Here is a 14,882-nt window from a genome sequence, read left to right as displayed (position 1 = left end):
GCTTTTTAAGAAGACATGGAATTACAAACAAAGCATATTTGTGTCATATACACAAACCTCATACCACGTGCCTTAGTAACTGTCCATGTACATTATGGTTTTATGAGCTGCTATTTACAGTCAAGTAATTGTCTGCTTCCCTAGCTCTTCAGCCTTCATTTACAACTGCTCCTTCTCACAGACAAGCTTGGGCACTTAGAAATTTAGAACATTAAAAAAAACAATACTCCAAGTTGCCCCCTCTGACCTCAGTGCAAAGGAGAGCTTGTCTGGCCACCCTCAGGCTGCTGGCAAAGGAAAACATACTCAGACTGTGCAGTCACCAATGGCTGCCCGTGGTTGACAGACAGTCAAGTTTTGCTTCCCGGTTCAGAGCAGTTCTTCCACACAGTCTCAGCCAGCCACACCTGTGTGGCACTGACACAGAGCATGTGAGGCACAAGCTTTATGGTGTGCATTAGTAGACTGAGCCAGCATCCATCACAGAGGCTGCCCCATCCCTCTGGCATGCATTCCTGCCATTCTATGCCTGTGGCTGGCACTGACATTCCCGTGGTGCCCACCGTGACCCAGTTCAGGGAGATCAATCTGTAATTCTCTCTTGCTTCGAGACTGTGCTCAAGATGGTGACAGCACCAGCACAGAAGAAGCAGGAGAACACAGCTCAGCCAGTGAGGAACAGGATCATTCCCATTCACTGACCCCCCACACTAGGCTGGTTTAGCCACCCTGTAGAAACACCCAGGCAGGCTGGCAGGCAGGTAGGGCAGCACTGACAAGGCATCAACACACTCTCAGGAGGGACAGGAATGTAAAGGTTTCTTTTTAAAGGAACAAAAGGGACAGCAGAAGTGAGCCAGCTTTATAAGATATAATCTGGAATGATTTGTTCTCTAGTTAATGTTATAACTGGCAACAAATGCAGGGAAAGCAATCCTTTTAGGCAGGAATGTGAAGTAAATACTATCAGAAGGCCCTTTCAAGTAAAAAGCAATGGGAAAAGATGAGACATAAGGAACTAAGCCATCCCCTGATGTGTTTTCCTTTCCCAGGAAATCAACAGCAAGTCTGCGCAGATGGCCCTGCTCATGAAGATAAGAAAATACAGCCAGACAGATAATACACTTAAAAAGTCCTAGCTCCCACACCAAAATATCTGAAGTCTATGTAAGCTTAGGGTGTGGGTAAAACCACAGCAATGACAACAACAAAAAAACCAAACAAAACAATGGAAAAAAGAAAAAAGAGAAAACCCACCAAAATGACAACATACACAGAAAGAAAAATCACAACCGCCCCAAAAAACCACAATCCCACCTCCCTCAAACAAAAAATAAAACAAAACAAACAAAAGAAAACAAAACACACACACACACAAAAGAACTCACCTCAAAAGATGAAGAAGGTACAAGACAAGGTGAAATATCTTTCTCTAGGATTACATCTGCATCCCCGTCATTAAAGGTAACAGGAGCCAAGTGCCCCAATAAAGGAATCAAAAGCCAAGAAATAAGGTATCAGAAGAAAAATAAAATTTATTACCATCCAAGACTCCTGTGAATTTAGTTTTCTTAAGAAATAATAAACTGCCAGTTTTGGTGATAAAGCTATAGGAAGTGCCGAGTTCTTGGCCATAGAGCTGTCAGACCCAAGTATAATACCCACTAATATTATTTTCCTTTGTAGATAAAGGGGGAAAAAACACCTCAGATTCCTATCTCCATTAAACCTGGCAAAATGATTTAGTTGTAAACTATGCCAGAACAGAATACAATATTATCAATTAACATAAAAATTAACTCCACCTAGTTATATTTACATAAGTAGGCAAAGCACAATAGCAAGTAACACACACCACACACAGTACAGATTATAAATTTTAAGCATTTGCTTTCTCAGTTTCATTTAGAAATACAGGATTGGTAAGGACTATCTCAGCAATGAAGTCAACTCTGCAGTAGTCAATGGGACTAAAAATTTCAGAAAACAAAGAAGAGATGAGAGGCCCCACACTGCTTTCCTATAATCACAAGACAGTTAAAAGCTACCAAATACTACAGAAAAATGAACATACTTTCTCTGTACCATAAGAGTAACAACTCTGAAACACCACAGCCTCAACAGACTGTGTGACCTGGGGAAAATGTCCCTTTGCTACCAGTTCCCATGGCACGTGAATAGGTTCTCAAAGTGAACATTTCTTCAGGCACACCCATCCAGCACCTCAACTCTTACAATGACTTACTCATACTTGAGAGAAAACAAGAAATGGACCAAAGCCCAGAAGCCAACTTACATACCAGACTGAAAGCAGGGCTCCTCAAGTAACTTGTGAAAGCTTAGAAACACCATATGAATTGCTCACAAATAAAGATATAGTGGAAATCAAGTATTTCCAGTACACTAGTCCAGTGACAGGCTAACTTAGCATTCTATTTAAGCAAGAAGCGCACAAAAAGAATGGTACTGTATGAAGCCATTATTTTTTTTCCTTTCCAAAGGCTCACTCCTATGTACAGGTCAGCAGAAAATTCAGTTGAACTGTATCTTTCAAACAGGTTGCACACTCAGTTACAATTTACACTTACTGTGAAGTCTTCCAAGTTTTGGATATACCCCCTATGTTTCTGGCCACAGGGTAAGAGATGTTTCTCTTTTAGGCAAGTACAGGCAAGACCATCTAATCTTCATAACAAAGATACTTGCACCTGCAGGAAGGTGGTACTGGGGACTTTAGTCTTGCAAAGAGTGGTACACCACTGCACTGCGAGGTCCCTGCTGATGGTGGTCAATGCACGCACGTGGTCTGGACAGCCCTGCAATGATGCTTCCTGCTCAACAGTATTGCCTCTTGAAGCCAAAACTGTCTGTGACATTCACTTGTGTAATCAGGAGGGAACAAGGGGAAGGAAATACAATGTAAAACCCAAAAGAATAAGATTGCAAACCATCATGTGGATTACTCAATTTTACAACAATCCTATCTAAACCATGTGAACTATTTTTGACTTGGGTAAAAGAACATAATACAGGATGTTCTCCCCAATGACAATGTGTACCACAACCAGAAAAGCCCACCAAACTGCAACACACTAAAAATATAACACGGTTAATACAAAAGAATAAAATCCTCAAGGGCTGCAGTGTGTCTGGAAACCTTGAAAGAGAGGGGTAAAACTGATCTAATATATCCACAATGACTGTATCCTTATCAGCTTCTTCCTTCCCCAGGACACTATCATGCAATCCTCTCCTTTAATTTTACAAGCTCAGTCTTGACACAATTTAGCTTCCCTGTTCACACTGTCTTCATTTTAAAGACAAGTCCCACAAGTTCATTCTCCTGAAGGCAAGCAGCCTCTCAGTTTCCAGCTTGTAGATTCATCTGTGAACCCTCTAAATGTAAACCTAGTTTCTAAATTTTCTTTGTTTCCTCAAGCATTTTTGTTCTTCCAGTGTATTTAAAAACCACATCACTGCAAGCTTTGTGGTGAAAAGCTAAATGTATCAAAGTCTTAAGTCCTCGCTCTCAAGAAGCTTCTTCCCACAGCTTCAGTGCCTTCATGTTTCTTCTTCATTTTAGAATAGAAAAGCAGCAATCTGTTTGAAATGGAGGGACAAGAGCTCTGGGTAACAGGTAAAGGAGGATGTAGCAAGGTATAGCATGAGAATATACGGAGATACCTGACCCTACAATTAATCTCTTCTATTAGCCTGTTCTGTAAGTGCAACCAAAGCCAACAGGAACATCACTAAACTGACCAAAACATGCAGGCTCCATTCCCTCTGTAGCACCCTCTAGGTAATGAGATCTCAGAGCTCAACAGCATTATCCGTATTAGACTGCTTGGCACAGGCCTTAGGAGAATCCAGTTCCCCTAAATTTCACACCGTTTATGTGTGAATTTACTTCAAAAATCATTGCACAACAAAGATAACAAAACAGTTTAGGCTTGCTTGAAGATCTTTGGGCTTTGTCCAGACTTCTCTCAGCTTCCACATAGCTCAGCCATGAACTAGTGATGGTTAAGCAGGATCTACTATACTGCATGTTAAGTCAATGAACACTTTTCAGGTTTGTGGATAATCCTCCTTTGTGTCACCTGTCTTCCTGCACTGCTGTCAAAATACAGTTTGAGAGGCAACAGCTATTTGAGACAGAACTCCTACGCAAGTTACTACCACCCAGGAAACAGAAACTACTGATCCACTGCTTTGACTGGCACCTTTTCTTTGGAATGTATAATTTCACCAACAAGTTGCACAGGTTTGCTAACCAAGCCAGTGAAAACCAGAAGGGCATTAAACCATTAAGCCCAGCTGTGGGTCTTACAGGAAACATACAATTTCTTACAAAAACTGATACACTTTTGAATATCTCTGTCAACTGCAACAACTATTTGTCAAGGTTACTCTAGAACCACTGTACCATTCATCATTCTCCTAATTTCTAGCTTAACTTCCTTATTGCTGGTTTATGTTCTTCACCCCTGTGGTAAAGTGAATATCTTCGGCCCTGCTACATATTTAACTTGAGGTAGATTTATGGGGAGAATCACAATTCCATGCAGGCTGAGACTTCACAGTGCTTTCAGCTGATCTCAGTGTGCACTGCTGCCATAAATCAGATATAAGGTGTTTCTTCCCCCCTCCCCTTAAATGGCACCACCGCATAAAACAAAACAAAACAAAACAAAAAACCCACAAAAACACACACCAGAGGAAAGTGATACTGCTTTCAGCCAGTAGCAGCACAGACTGAGCTTGCACACAGCTCTCATGAAACGATGGCCTCAGCCTCCCTTTTCCTAAGCTAAAGAGGCCAGTTTCTATTTGGTACGTACAGCTCCAGCAGAGGAAATGACATACTGGAACATCTGGAAAGGGAGACAATGGGGAGGAAAAAAGAAACGCCAAACCCCTCCACTCCCCAAAACACAGAAGGGCAAAAAAGCAAAGCACAGAAAGACAGAATGGAAGTTTCAGGACATCCCTATCAAAGAAGCTCCAGTACTGACTGTGCCTCACTAAACCTGTCTTCTAGAGTAATCAAAGATGAGCATTTTTACCCACTTCCTAATGAATCTAGATTTACAAAGATTTGTGCATTTAAACTGAAGGCACAGAATAATCAGCAAGCTCTAGTTTTAATTACACTTCATTTTAAAAGACCTACAAAGCAGGCATTATTCTCCCCCAGAGCGAGAAATAAACTAAGCAGGACCAAGCAGTTACACCCAAAAAGCATCTGCACCTCTTGGGTTTTTTACAAAGCAAACCTCCCAGCACATTTTATATGGCAGTAATTGTCATCAGTGGCACTGTATGGTGACAGCCTCTTGCAGCCTGTGCAATCAGCAGCTTGCAGGTTATTATGCACTTGTGAAAAGGAGGCATTCTGAGGCACAGCTGGGAGGTAAAGTGACTTGAGACATAGAAGAATAGTTCCTCCCACCACGCTTCTCAGTTAAGAGACCTTCTTTTTCAGTACCCACGCAACCACCAGGGCCAAGACTTGCAGACAAGCACAGATCAACCAACTTCTTCTCTGAGAGGTAATAAGGCTAATACAATATTTACAAGGTTCACAACCAGCACAGAAAGTGTTCTTCACTGTAATCCAAATGTCAAATTTTTCAACTCAAAGCCAAAAAGAGGCACACAAAGACACCAACCACGTTTCCTGCTCAAACAGTGGCTTGGTGGCTAATGCTTTCAGGGCTGCTTGTAAAGTCTTTGAAAAACTCATAACATCCGCTCAGTTTACTGTAATTATCGTGTTCTGCCAGAATTTACAGACCCATAGCTATAGAAGCAGTGTGTTCCACCCTTGCAGCATTTATTGTTGTGTACGTACAAATAACACAAGAAACAGTACTGCAAGTCTGCATCTTCTGCATATTCAGTACTTAGCCATTTTATCTCCATATGAAAGGGAAGGTTAACACATGCCTCTTAATAGAGCAGTGGAGATGAGATTACAGCACGAAAATCCAAAAAACAGAAATTGGAAATTTCAGTGTATCACAATTAAACATTTCTTACCTACATGCAATACTTTAAGCCTTACAAGATCATCTTTCACAGTGCTCTCCCCCCCCCAACCCCCCCGTATGACTTCCTGATCTGGTAATTCCTAGGAAAAAATGTTACATTATAACATTATTAAAGATGGCTGGTGTGGATTTCAAATGTGACCATTTTGAAAGGAAGTGTGACCTCAAAGGAATTTCACATCCTATATATGTCACAATGGAGCTTGACAATACACACACAATTTTAGTATGTTGGCTATTTTAGCAACATTAGTTTAGAATGTCAAGCCTGAAACGCACTCTGAAGTACAAATTCTAGTTGCTATCCAAGTGTTTTTTGTTTTCATGTTTATCCTTTTTTGCTGCTCTAAAAAGCAGCGGTTTTGAAAACTGATATGTGAATAACCAAAACCACATACATGCATATATATATATATATATATACACACACAGATAGATAGATATATATATATATATTCTGCCTACATAGTTCCTGTTTACTACAGAAATCAGTTCCTGGCATCCAGGGGGGAGGAAAGAAAAAAAGAGAAAACCAAACCACAAAAAAACCTCTCTCTTTTCACTCAACACTCAAAAGAAAGTACTTGTAAATACACATTTGCATAAGTCCCTGTTCTCATCAGCATCTTCAGCATGTTATCCTTCACATTTTTCTCTCACAACTGATAAGGTGATTAGATACCTTAGATAGCAGGTTAGCTTGGTGCTTTTTACTGTGAGCATGTCTGCTTAGTGAGCTACCAAGCAGAAACAGACTAGTTTCCAAAACTGCTGAAATTCATCACAGCTTTTATTCAACAAGTTGTAGGTGTTTCCCTGGTGAGTCCAGCAGGTCCAAACAAGCTTGAAGTTTAAGGGTATGATAACTCTCCCAACTTTTTGAATCAACAAGAATCTAAAAATTGCAAACCACCGTGCAATGCAAACACCACTCTTGAATTCCAAAGCTGTGTTTCAATAATTTGCATGCCTTTTAGGAAGCCCTTGGAAGTTAAAAAAAAAAAAAGCCTGAACAGGGGAGTGGGGGTGAAGGAGGAAGGAGCTGCTCGCAAGACCAAGACCTAAATCCCTTCAATTCACATAAATAAGACACAGTATGCCATCTATAACATAGCTTTGTTTGGGTATGTCTCCCTATAATCATTTAAGCAATGCTGCATTTCTCTCAGTGTGTAGCAACTCCCAAGTAAGGCTAGTCATAGGACGATTAAAGAAAACAAAAATTAGTATTTTGATTAATTTGATCTATTTAAGCTCTTTACCTTCATGAGCACTGTGAGTGAGTCTGCACTTGTGGTGCAGGTTTTCAATACTGATAAACTTGAATTCCTGTCTTTTGGGTGGAATGGAGTAAAAGCACTGCAGCAGCGTGTTTAAAATGCAAGGTCACATCACCTGCAACTGCAGGCTGAATTAAAATGAATAGCTTGAGTATATTTCTTGCTTTTTCACAATAACCTCCAACACCCCTCGAAATTTTATGGTTGGATAACTACTCAACACATCCGTAGTAGCCTGCATCTGAACAACGCCAAGTAACAGGTGTCGCTCCAGACTTACAAGACAAAAAAAGTGTACGCAATGCAAATTAACACTGACCAAGAGCAGTGTCTTTGTACACATACTACACTGAAGACAATATCTGATCCACAAGTCTCACACAAGACTCCCTTAGTACAAAAGCTTAAGACAAACAAACTTGAACATCCACAAATGTGTTAGAAGAAATCATGTATACGCAAGACAAGGAAGGGTGATTCTGCCAGGATTTACAATCTCAACTGCCTTTATTTTCCTTTATTCTCCCCAGGCACAAATCAAAACCAACCAAAAGAATGGAATAAAACTCAAACATTTTGGTAAAAGGATGAGACCCATTTATTACTTTTTCTACAAAAGCACTGTGAAATGCCAGAAAACTAGAACGTGCATTTTCAGCCCAGGCACATTATCCCTTCTCCTTGTTTCCAACAACTCTAGTTCTTATGCAGTATTCAAACCTCCATTACCAGTTTCAATCAAAAATTCCATTTACACAACCCATTTGCTTTCTCCAAGACACCTTTCTTAGATCACTCTTACTAAAATTATTTTTTTATTCTCACTTCTGTCAGATGTATTACAGAGTAGTAAAGACTGCTAAATAATTTACAAGGGAAAACAGTGAAGATTATTAAAATTTCTGAGTATTTGCATCTTCACTGAGCTTTCTCACAAGGCAGGTTGGCCTAGAATTTCATGATCCATTCGAACACACCTTTGTCAAGAGAAACTTACCTGTTCATTTATTCACCTTGCTTGTTGCATGACTGCAGCAAAGCAAGAGGAAATAAAGGAATTCTTCCTAAGAAGCCGTGGGGAAGGCTGATTTTGCAAAATGGAACCTTTCATCATTGCTTAGCTCAAGTATTAAATCATGATGTGGGCTCCCAGATGAACAGAAGAAATTTTAAAGTAAAAGGTATTGTTAATATTCACAGCTTTCTGAGTTTTGAGCCTCAGTGTTGACATTTGCAACTACATTTGTATGCAAAAGAAATGGTGAGAAACCTACATAAGGGGTAAAGGAGGAGTAGAAACTCATGGGATTTACAAGACAATACTCCAAGCAACCATAGAAATTTAAGCTTTAAAAGAAGTTAAAAACACTACTAAAGTAAACCATACAACTATCCTAAGATTTTCTTACTCTTACAGTTTTATGGCAACACCTTGCAGTGAAATAATATCTTTTTTTTTAATGATGCTGAAGTGAAAGCTTTTGCCTTTTTAAATAACTGCATTTCACTTTTAACACAAAATCCCTGTCAAACACTTTGTAATGTTTTACCACCCACTGGCATTTTCTTACAAAAGTAAATAAAATTGATGAGGTTCTTGGTTTTCTTCACCTTTTTCAAGGAAGAGACGGAAGAGTTTAAAGTTAAGATGCTTAAAATATTAGAAGCTTAAACTGCATGCCAACCCTATATAGCACTGCAATGAACAAGAACAATCTCAGTACCATAATAACATTTATAACAGACCACATTAATACACCATTTATTTACTACACTCCTAGTATTCTGACAACTTGAAAAACACTTTTTTTCTGTATAATATTACTCAGTGTTTGCACTTCCCCATTCTGTAAAAATTAAATGCTTGGTCTTCACTGCTGTGTTCTGGAGCCAACATGTGACTTTCAAAGGGCGTCTGTTTGGAAAAATACCTATGTATTTAAGCATTTCTTATGTGAGTGACCTAAGGCAATTGCTCTCTTTTATAAATATGTATTGGGATCTAACACTACATTGACACTTTCTTTTTAAAGTAAGTACAAGAGAGGTTACACAAACCTTACACGTTCTAAATTAGCATACCGACATCATCTTCTCCCTGAAGAACCTTAAGAAAACAGGGCAATTTCTAGATGTGTCTTTATTTACTTTTGTAAGGTAAACCATGTATTGGTGTCTGTAAGCACAAGCATAGTTTTATTTTTAAGAGTCCAGGCACCTAAAACTAAGTTTCAGGACACTTCATGCATTCTTGCCAAGAAGAATGGAAATTAAATCAAACGATTTTTTGTGTCCTAACAAAATATTTAGACCTCACAACCTATACTATGGCTTGGCAAGATAACATGTCTTTCTACCATGATATCCAATAAGTTAATATGCCTTCACTGTCATATTAACGTATTAACACGGACTGTCATTCTAGACATATGAAAAACCAACCCAGAACACAATGTGAAAGTACGTATTTATCATGTACCTGTACAAGTCACGGCAACAAACTTGTACAGAAGTAGGGTGAAGGATATTTTAAATACAGTCCAATGAAGTTTCCAATAATGTAGGAATTTTCTGTTTATTTGGTAGGGTTGGGGTTTTTTTAAGAAACAAGATTGTATTTCTAAGTTCCTGTCTATGCCAGTATCTCGTTTACATTTGCTATTACTTGTCCCTTTACTGGAAAGGTACACACAGGCACAGGCATGATCATCTGCATGTTGTCATGTACACTGCCCTGTGGTAATTAAATACTGATCCTCAGCTTTGAAATTCCCGAGATGAACACTACAAAAGGATTCCGCCATACTGATGTGCTAAAATGCCACTGAATTCCCTCTGAAAAAAGGGGGAAGGAAGATGAAAAGGAGACATGCACATAACATAATTCAGTGTTAAACTAACAGTTCTGAAACACGGAAAGCACTGAGAAAACAAGGCATGACTAACAGCATGGATTCAGAGATCACTACACAGCATTCAAGCATTATGGTTCAGGCAGGCAACGCTTTATCTGCAGCACCCCGCTCACATCCCCTCATCCGACTTCCAGCTTAACAAGGATACCCAGAAAGTGATCTTCACCGCACGGATGAAAAGCAATTTGTCTCACTTCTTTAATCGTCTTATTAAAGCGAAACCAAACAGATACGGAGCCCCTCACTACATACACACCACCAACTCCCGCCCTACAAACCCACCACGTTTCCAGCTACGCGCCGGACTAGTAGCAGCCAGCCGTACATCTCGCAGCAGACCCCGCAGAGCACCCCGACGGGCACCAAGCAGAGACAGTACCACCAAAGAACTGCCCGGCTCCAAACCCACATCAGACCTCTTATAAGCGCAAACGCGCTGTAGCGTAGAAGCCCACTCCCATTTCTCAGAACGGGCACCTCCCGTCAGGACTGAAAGGCGACGCGGGGGCTTTTCAGGCGGCTGGAGCAGCGCCTGCCTTGGCCCCTCCGCGCTCAGCAGCAGCGGCTCCCCCTGCTCAAAGCCAGCACCGGCCCGCACCCACCTGCCGAGGTCCTCGCCCGTCTCGTAGTGCTCCTCCAGGTTCTCCTGCCTGAACACGGTCATGATCGCCGCCTCGCCTTCAGCCCGTTCTGCTCCGCGCCCTCATCACCAGCGCCCTGGAGCCGCCGGAGCCGCCCCACGCTCAGCTACGCGCCCTGCGGAAGAGCACGGCGCTGGGTGAGCTGCCCTGCCCGCGGCGGGGCGGTGTCCCTCCCGGCGCTGGGGCCGCCCCCCGCCCGCCCCTCACCGCTCCGCTCCGCTCCGCCCCGCCCCGCCCCGCCCCGCCCCGGAGGAAGCGGCACCCGCGGGCCTGAGGGCACCTCCCCTGTCCCGGCTCCTGCCCCTGCCCTGGCGGCGGGAGAAGAAAGCGGCGCCCGGAGCCCCGCCCCTGCTCCAGCAGCCGCACCACCGCCCAGCCCCGGCGCCCGCTGCATTCCTCCATGGCTCTGTTGCCGGGTCCACCGGGATGTGCCGCCGGACCTGCAGCAGAAGCACAGGGGCAGCACCGTACCTAACTGTACCCTGCCCAGGGCGAGGGCAGAAGGGTGAGGCGGGGGATCCCCTCCCCACCGCCGGGCAGCGATTGCCGGGGCCAGGCCACCCGCCTTCGCCGCCCGCTCACTCCCTGTTCTCTCACCCGCTGCCGCCGCGGCTCCCCGGCCCCTCCGCGCCCCGTGAGGCGGTGCCAGCGTTCCCGTCCGGAGCGCCAATGGGAGGCCTTCCACCGACTCACCCCTCCTCGCCGAGGCCTGTCCCCCTGTGTCGCGAGGGGGGGCTCGGCCAGGTGTGCCGCGTCCCCTCCCGTCCCGCCCCTCCCGACGCGGTACAGCTTGATCCCCCGGGTGAGCCCGGGGCGCCGTGTCCAGACAGAGCGCGGGCAGCTCGGCGGCTGCTCCCGGCGTGGCCATTGTGTGCGCTCCCACCGGCCGCGCCTGCCGCAGCCCCCCGCCTCACTCCCGACTCCTCCACCCTGCTGGGAGGCCGCGCCTCCTCCGCGGGCAGGGGGCAACCGGGGTCTGGTGGCGACTGCCTTCCGGCCACCACCGCCCTCACCCCGCTCTACCACAGCCGCGGTCTCAGTAGGGCAGAGGGGGCGGTGCCGTGGGGGGGCCCGGCACTGCATCCCCTGCGGCAGGGTTCTCCAGAACCTCCAGCAAGCGGCGGGAGCAGAGGTTAGCAGGGCAGCCCCGGGCACCGCTGGCGCGCCTCGGCTCCTCACAAAGGAAGTATGGAGTGTACAGGTACTCTCTTGCCAGCAGGAAACAATAGCGAGCTCTTTTTAGTACAAAGTATATTCAGTTGTCTCTGCGGAGTGTTGCACCTTGCATTCGTCATTTGTTAACGTTTCCTGTCTTCCTATGTGCTGCTGCTCAGGTTCAGCTTCCAGCACGTGTTGTTTTCTGTGGTGTATTGGTCCCGTGCCAAGATGTGTTTTGTGTTGCTCTTTCCTCTCATCCCTGTTCTTCAGCCTCGAGTGAGTGCATGATGTCAGGTAATTCAACAGCTTTTAACTTCCATCTGAACTCTTGAGATCTCTCAGAAAAAATCGCTCATCAAAGGTGAACAGAAGTTCAGTGCAGTCATACAATATGACACGTGAGTCAAGAAAGCCTATTTCTTCAGGTACAGGGCAATAAGAACACAAGCCCAGAAATTTTCTGAGTGAGTCATGGCATGACCTGAGGCAAGCCTCAGAAATTTTTGTGTCTCCACTGAAGTCATCTGTAAAATGGAAAGAGGGCATTTGAATGGATTGCTGGATGTGAAGTTACATAAAGCCATCTTCAAAGATGACAGCACTGTCGATGGCCTTACGTTCAGAACTATGCCCCGTCATTGTGCAGTTTACAGCCAGGCATGATGCTGGGCCTTGTCTTCAGCCCATCTTCTATGCATTTATCTCTTAATAGGTTTTCAGACTCATGACTCGCATGCTTTAGATTGTTGGATTTTCAACACAACTCAAACTTTTTAACAGACACTGGCTACAGGTTCAAAAGTTCAATTTTGTTTGACAGATTCTTCCTTTGCTGGAAATGAGGGCAATCACTGGAGCCAACCTATGAAATCTGAGGCACTTTAGTCTCCCTTGATCATGGAATCATAGAATGGTTTGAGTTTGAAGGGACCTGAAAGCTCATCTAGTTCCAACCCCCTTGCCACAGGCAGGGACACCTTCCACCAGATCAGGTAGCTCAAAGCCCCATCCAACCTGGCCTTGAAAACTGTCATGGATGGGGCACCCACCACTTTTCTGGGTAACCTGTGCCAGTGCCTCACCACCCTCATAGGGAAGGACTTCTTCCTTCTACCTACCCTCTTTCAGTTTAAAGCCATTCCCCTTTGTACTGTCACTACATGCCCTTATAAAACATCCTCCTTTAGGTACTGGACTGCAAGGCTGCTCTTAAGGTGTTCTTGGAGCCTTTTGTTCTCCAGGCTGAATAAGCCCAACTCTCTCAGCCTGTCTTCATAGGAGAGGTACTCCAGCTCTCTGATCAATCTTTCTGGCCCTTCTCTGGTCTTGCTCCAGCAGGTCCACATCTGTGTGCGGGCCCAGATCTGAACACACCACTGCAAGTGGGGTCTCATGAGGGCAGAGTAGATGGGCAGGATCACCTCCTTCCACCTGCTAGTCATGCTTCTTTTGATGCAGCCCAGGACACTGTTGGCTTTCTGGGCTGTGGGCACACGCTGCTGGCTCACACTGAGTTTCTCATCAAACATACCCCCAGGCCCTTCTCCTCAGAGCTGCTCTCAGTCCATTCTCCGCACAAACTGCAGCTGTGCCTGGGATTGCCCTGACCCAATGCAGGACCTTGCACTTGGCCTTGTTGAACTTCATAAGGTTCAAGTCCATCTCTTGAGCTTGTCCAGGTCCCTCTGAATGACATCCCTTCCCTCCAGCCTATCGACCGCACCACACAGCTTGGTGTTGTTGGCAAACTTGCTGAGGGTCCACTTGATCGCATTTATCTTCAGATGTTTCACATTTCTTTGTTTCGTATTTTATGGTGATGTCGAACTTGTATAAGAGCAACATCCGTTGTAGTTTGTACGTATTTTGCATTGTAAGCGCTACTCAAAGACGCAATTCAGTATAACTACTTATGACCCAGCCTGCTTTAACTGCAGCAATTGAAATTTCGCTATCGATTCAAGTGAGAGCAGGCACACATTGGAATCAACATGCCGTAACTGACATAATTACTGAGATGCATAGGATCAACAGAAAAATTAATTACTTAAAATGTTCTGGTTTTCCTGTGAACTTCTTCAACTACCTTATCTGAAGGGGAAAATCTTCCTCTTGTTGCCTGTCCATTGAGGTCTGGGATGCCTGAATTTTGTTATTCAGGCCCTCAGTGGGCCTGGGAGTTGTGTTTGAATACTCTTGTGACAGCAGCAACAGCACTTGCCACCATGTCACATGCATGAAGAGCAGTCATGCTCCACTCCAGTGAAGACAGCTATGGCAGCACATCCATGCCTCACTATACACAGGTACCAAAAAAGATGCTTTCCAGGTGAAGCAGGGATCCTGTTTCTTCAGAGAAATGCTCAGTTGGTTGTGTTTCATGCAGCCAACTTTGAAAGGGCTTGCCTTTTCCAAGTGGCACTCATCTTGCAGTCTGGGGACACTGAATCTAGGTGGAAACCCAACAACACTGCTCTGCTTTCAAAATACCCAACTTCCATGAGTCATACTGGATTGCACATGTTATAAATGAGAAAAATAATTTTAAATTGCTGTCAAATGTAATTCAGGCATTGCAATTGTGATTTATGCTTACAGGTTTAATAGCACATTGGATGAAATCCAACCATAATAGACTCAGCAGCAACATCTCTGTGATTTCATGGTTCTGTGATTTCAAGCCAATGTGTATTTTTTGTTTATTGTAATGTAACAGGAATAATAAAATGAAATTAACTCCTTACTTGCACTTTTGAAAATTAGGAGTGATACTGGTGTCAGTAAGACTACTTCAGTGTGAAAGAGGGTCAAGAGCAAGATTAATAGCAACAA

At 44.0% G+C, this 14,882-nt stretch overlaps 1 protein-coding gene across 1 annotated transcript in view; it reads right to left on the bottom strand.

The window, feature by feature from the left end:
* Positions 1–11,017, bottom strand: part of DAPK1 (death associated protein kinase 1) — a 99,083-nt gene extending 88,066 nt beyond the window's left edge. Inside the window, exon 1 of the mRNA XM_005154925.3 lies at positions 10,854–11,017. Within this exon, the coding sequence (XP_005154982.1) occupies positions 10,854–10,915 (62 nt within the window). The 5' untranslated portion in view covers positions 10,916–11,017. The remainder of the gene's footprint in view (positions 1–10,853) is intronic.
* Positions 11,018–14,882: the final 3,865 nt, after the last annotated feature.

This window comes from Melopsittacus undulatus, chromosome Z (assembly GCF_012275295.1).
Source record: "Melopsittacus undulatus isolate bMelUnd1 chromosome Z, bMelUnd1.mat.Z, whole genome shotgun sequence".
Classification (NCBI taxonomy): Eukaryota; Metazoa; Chordata; class Aves; order Psittaciformes; family Psittaculidae; genus Melopsittacus; species Melopsittacus undulatus.
Note: the sequence above shows the minus strand (reverse complement) of the source record. Positions and strands in the feature narration are given on the sequence as shown.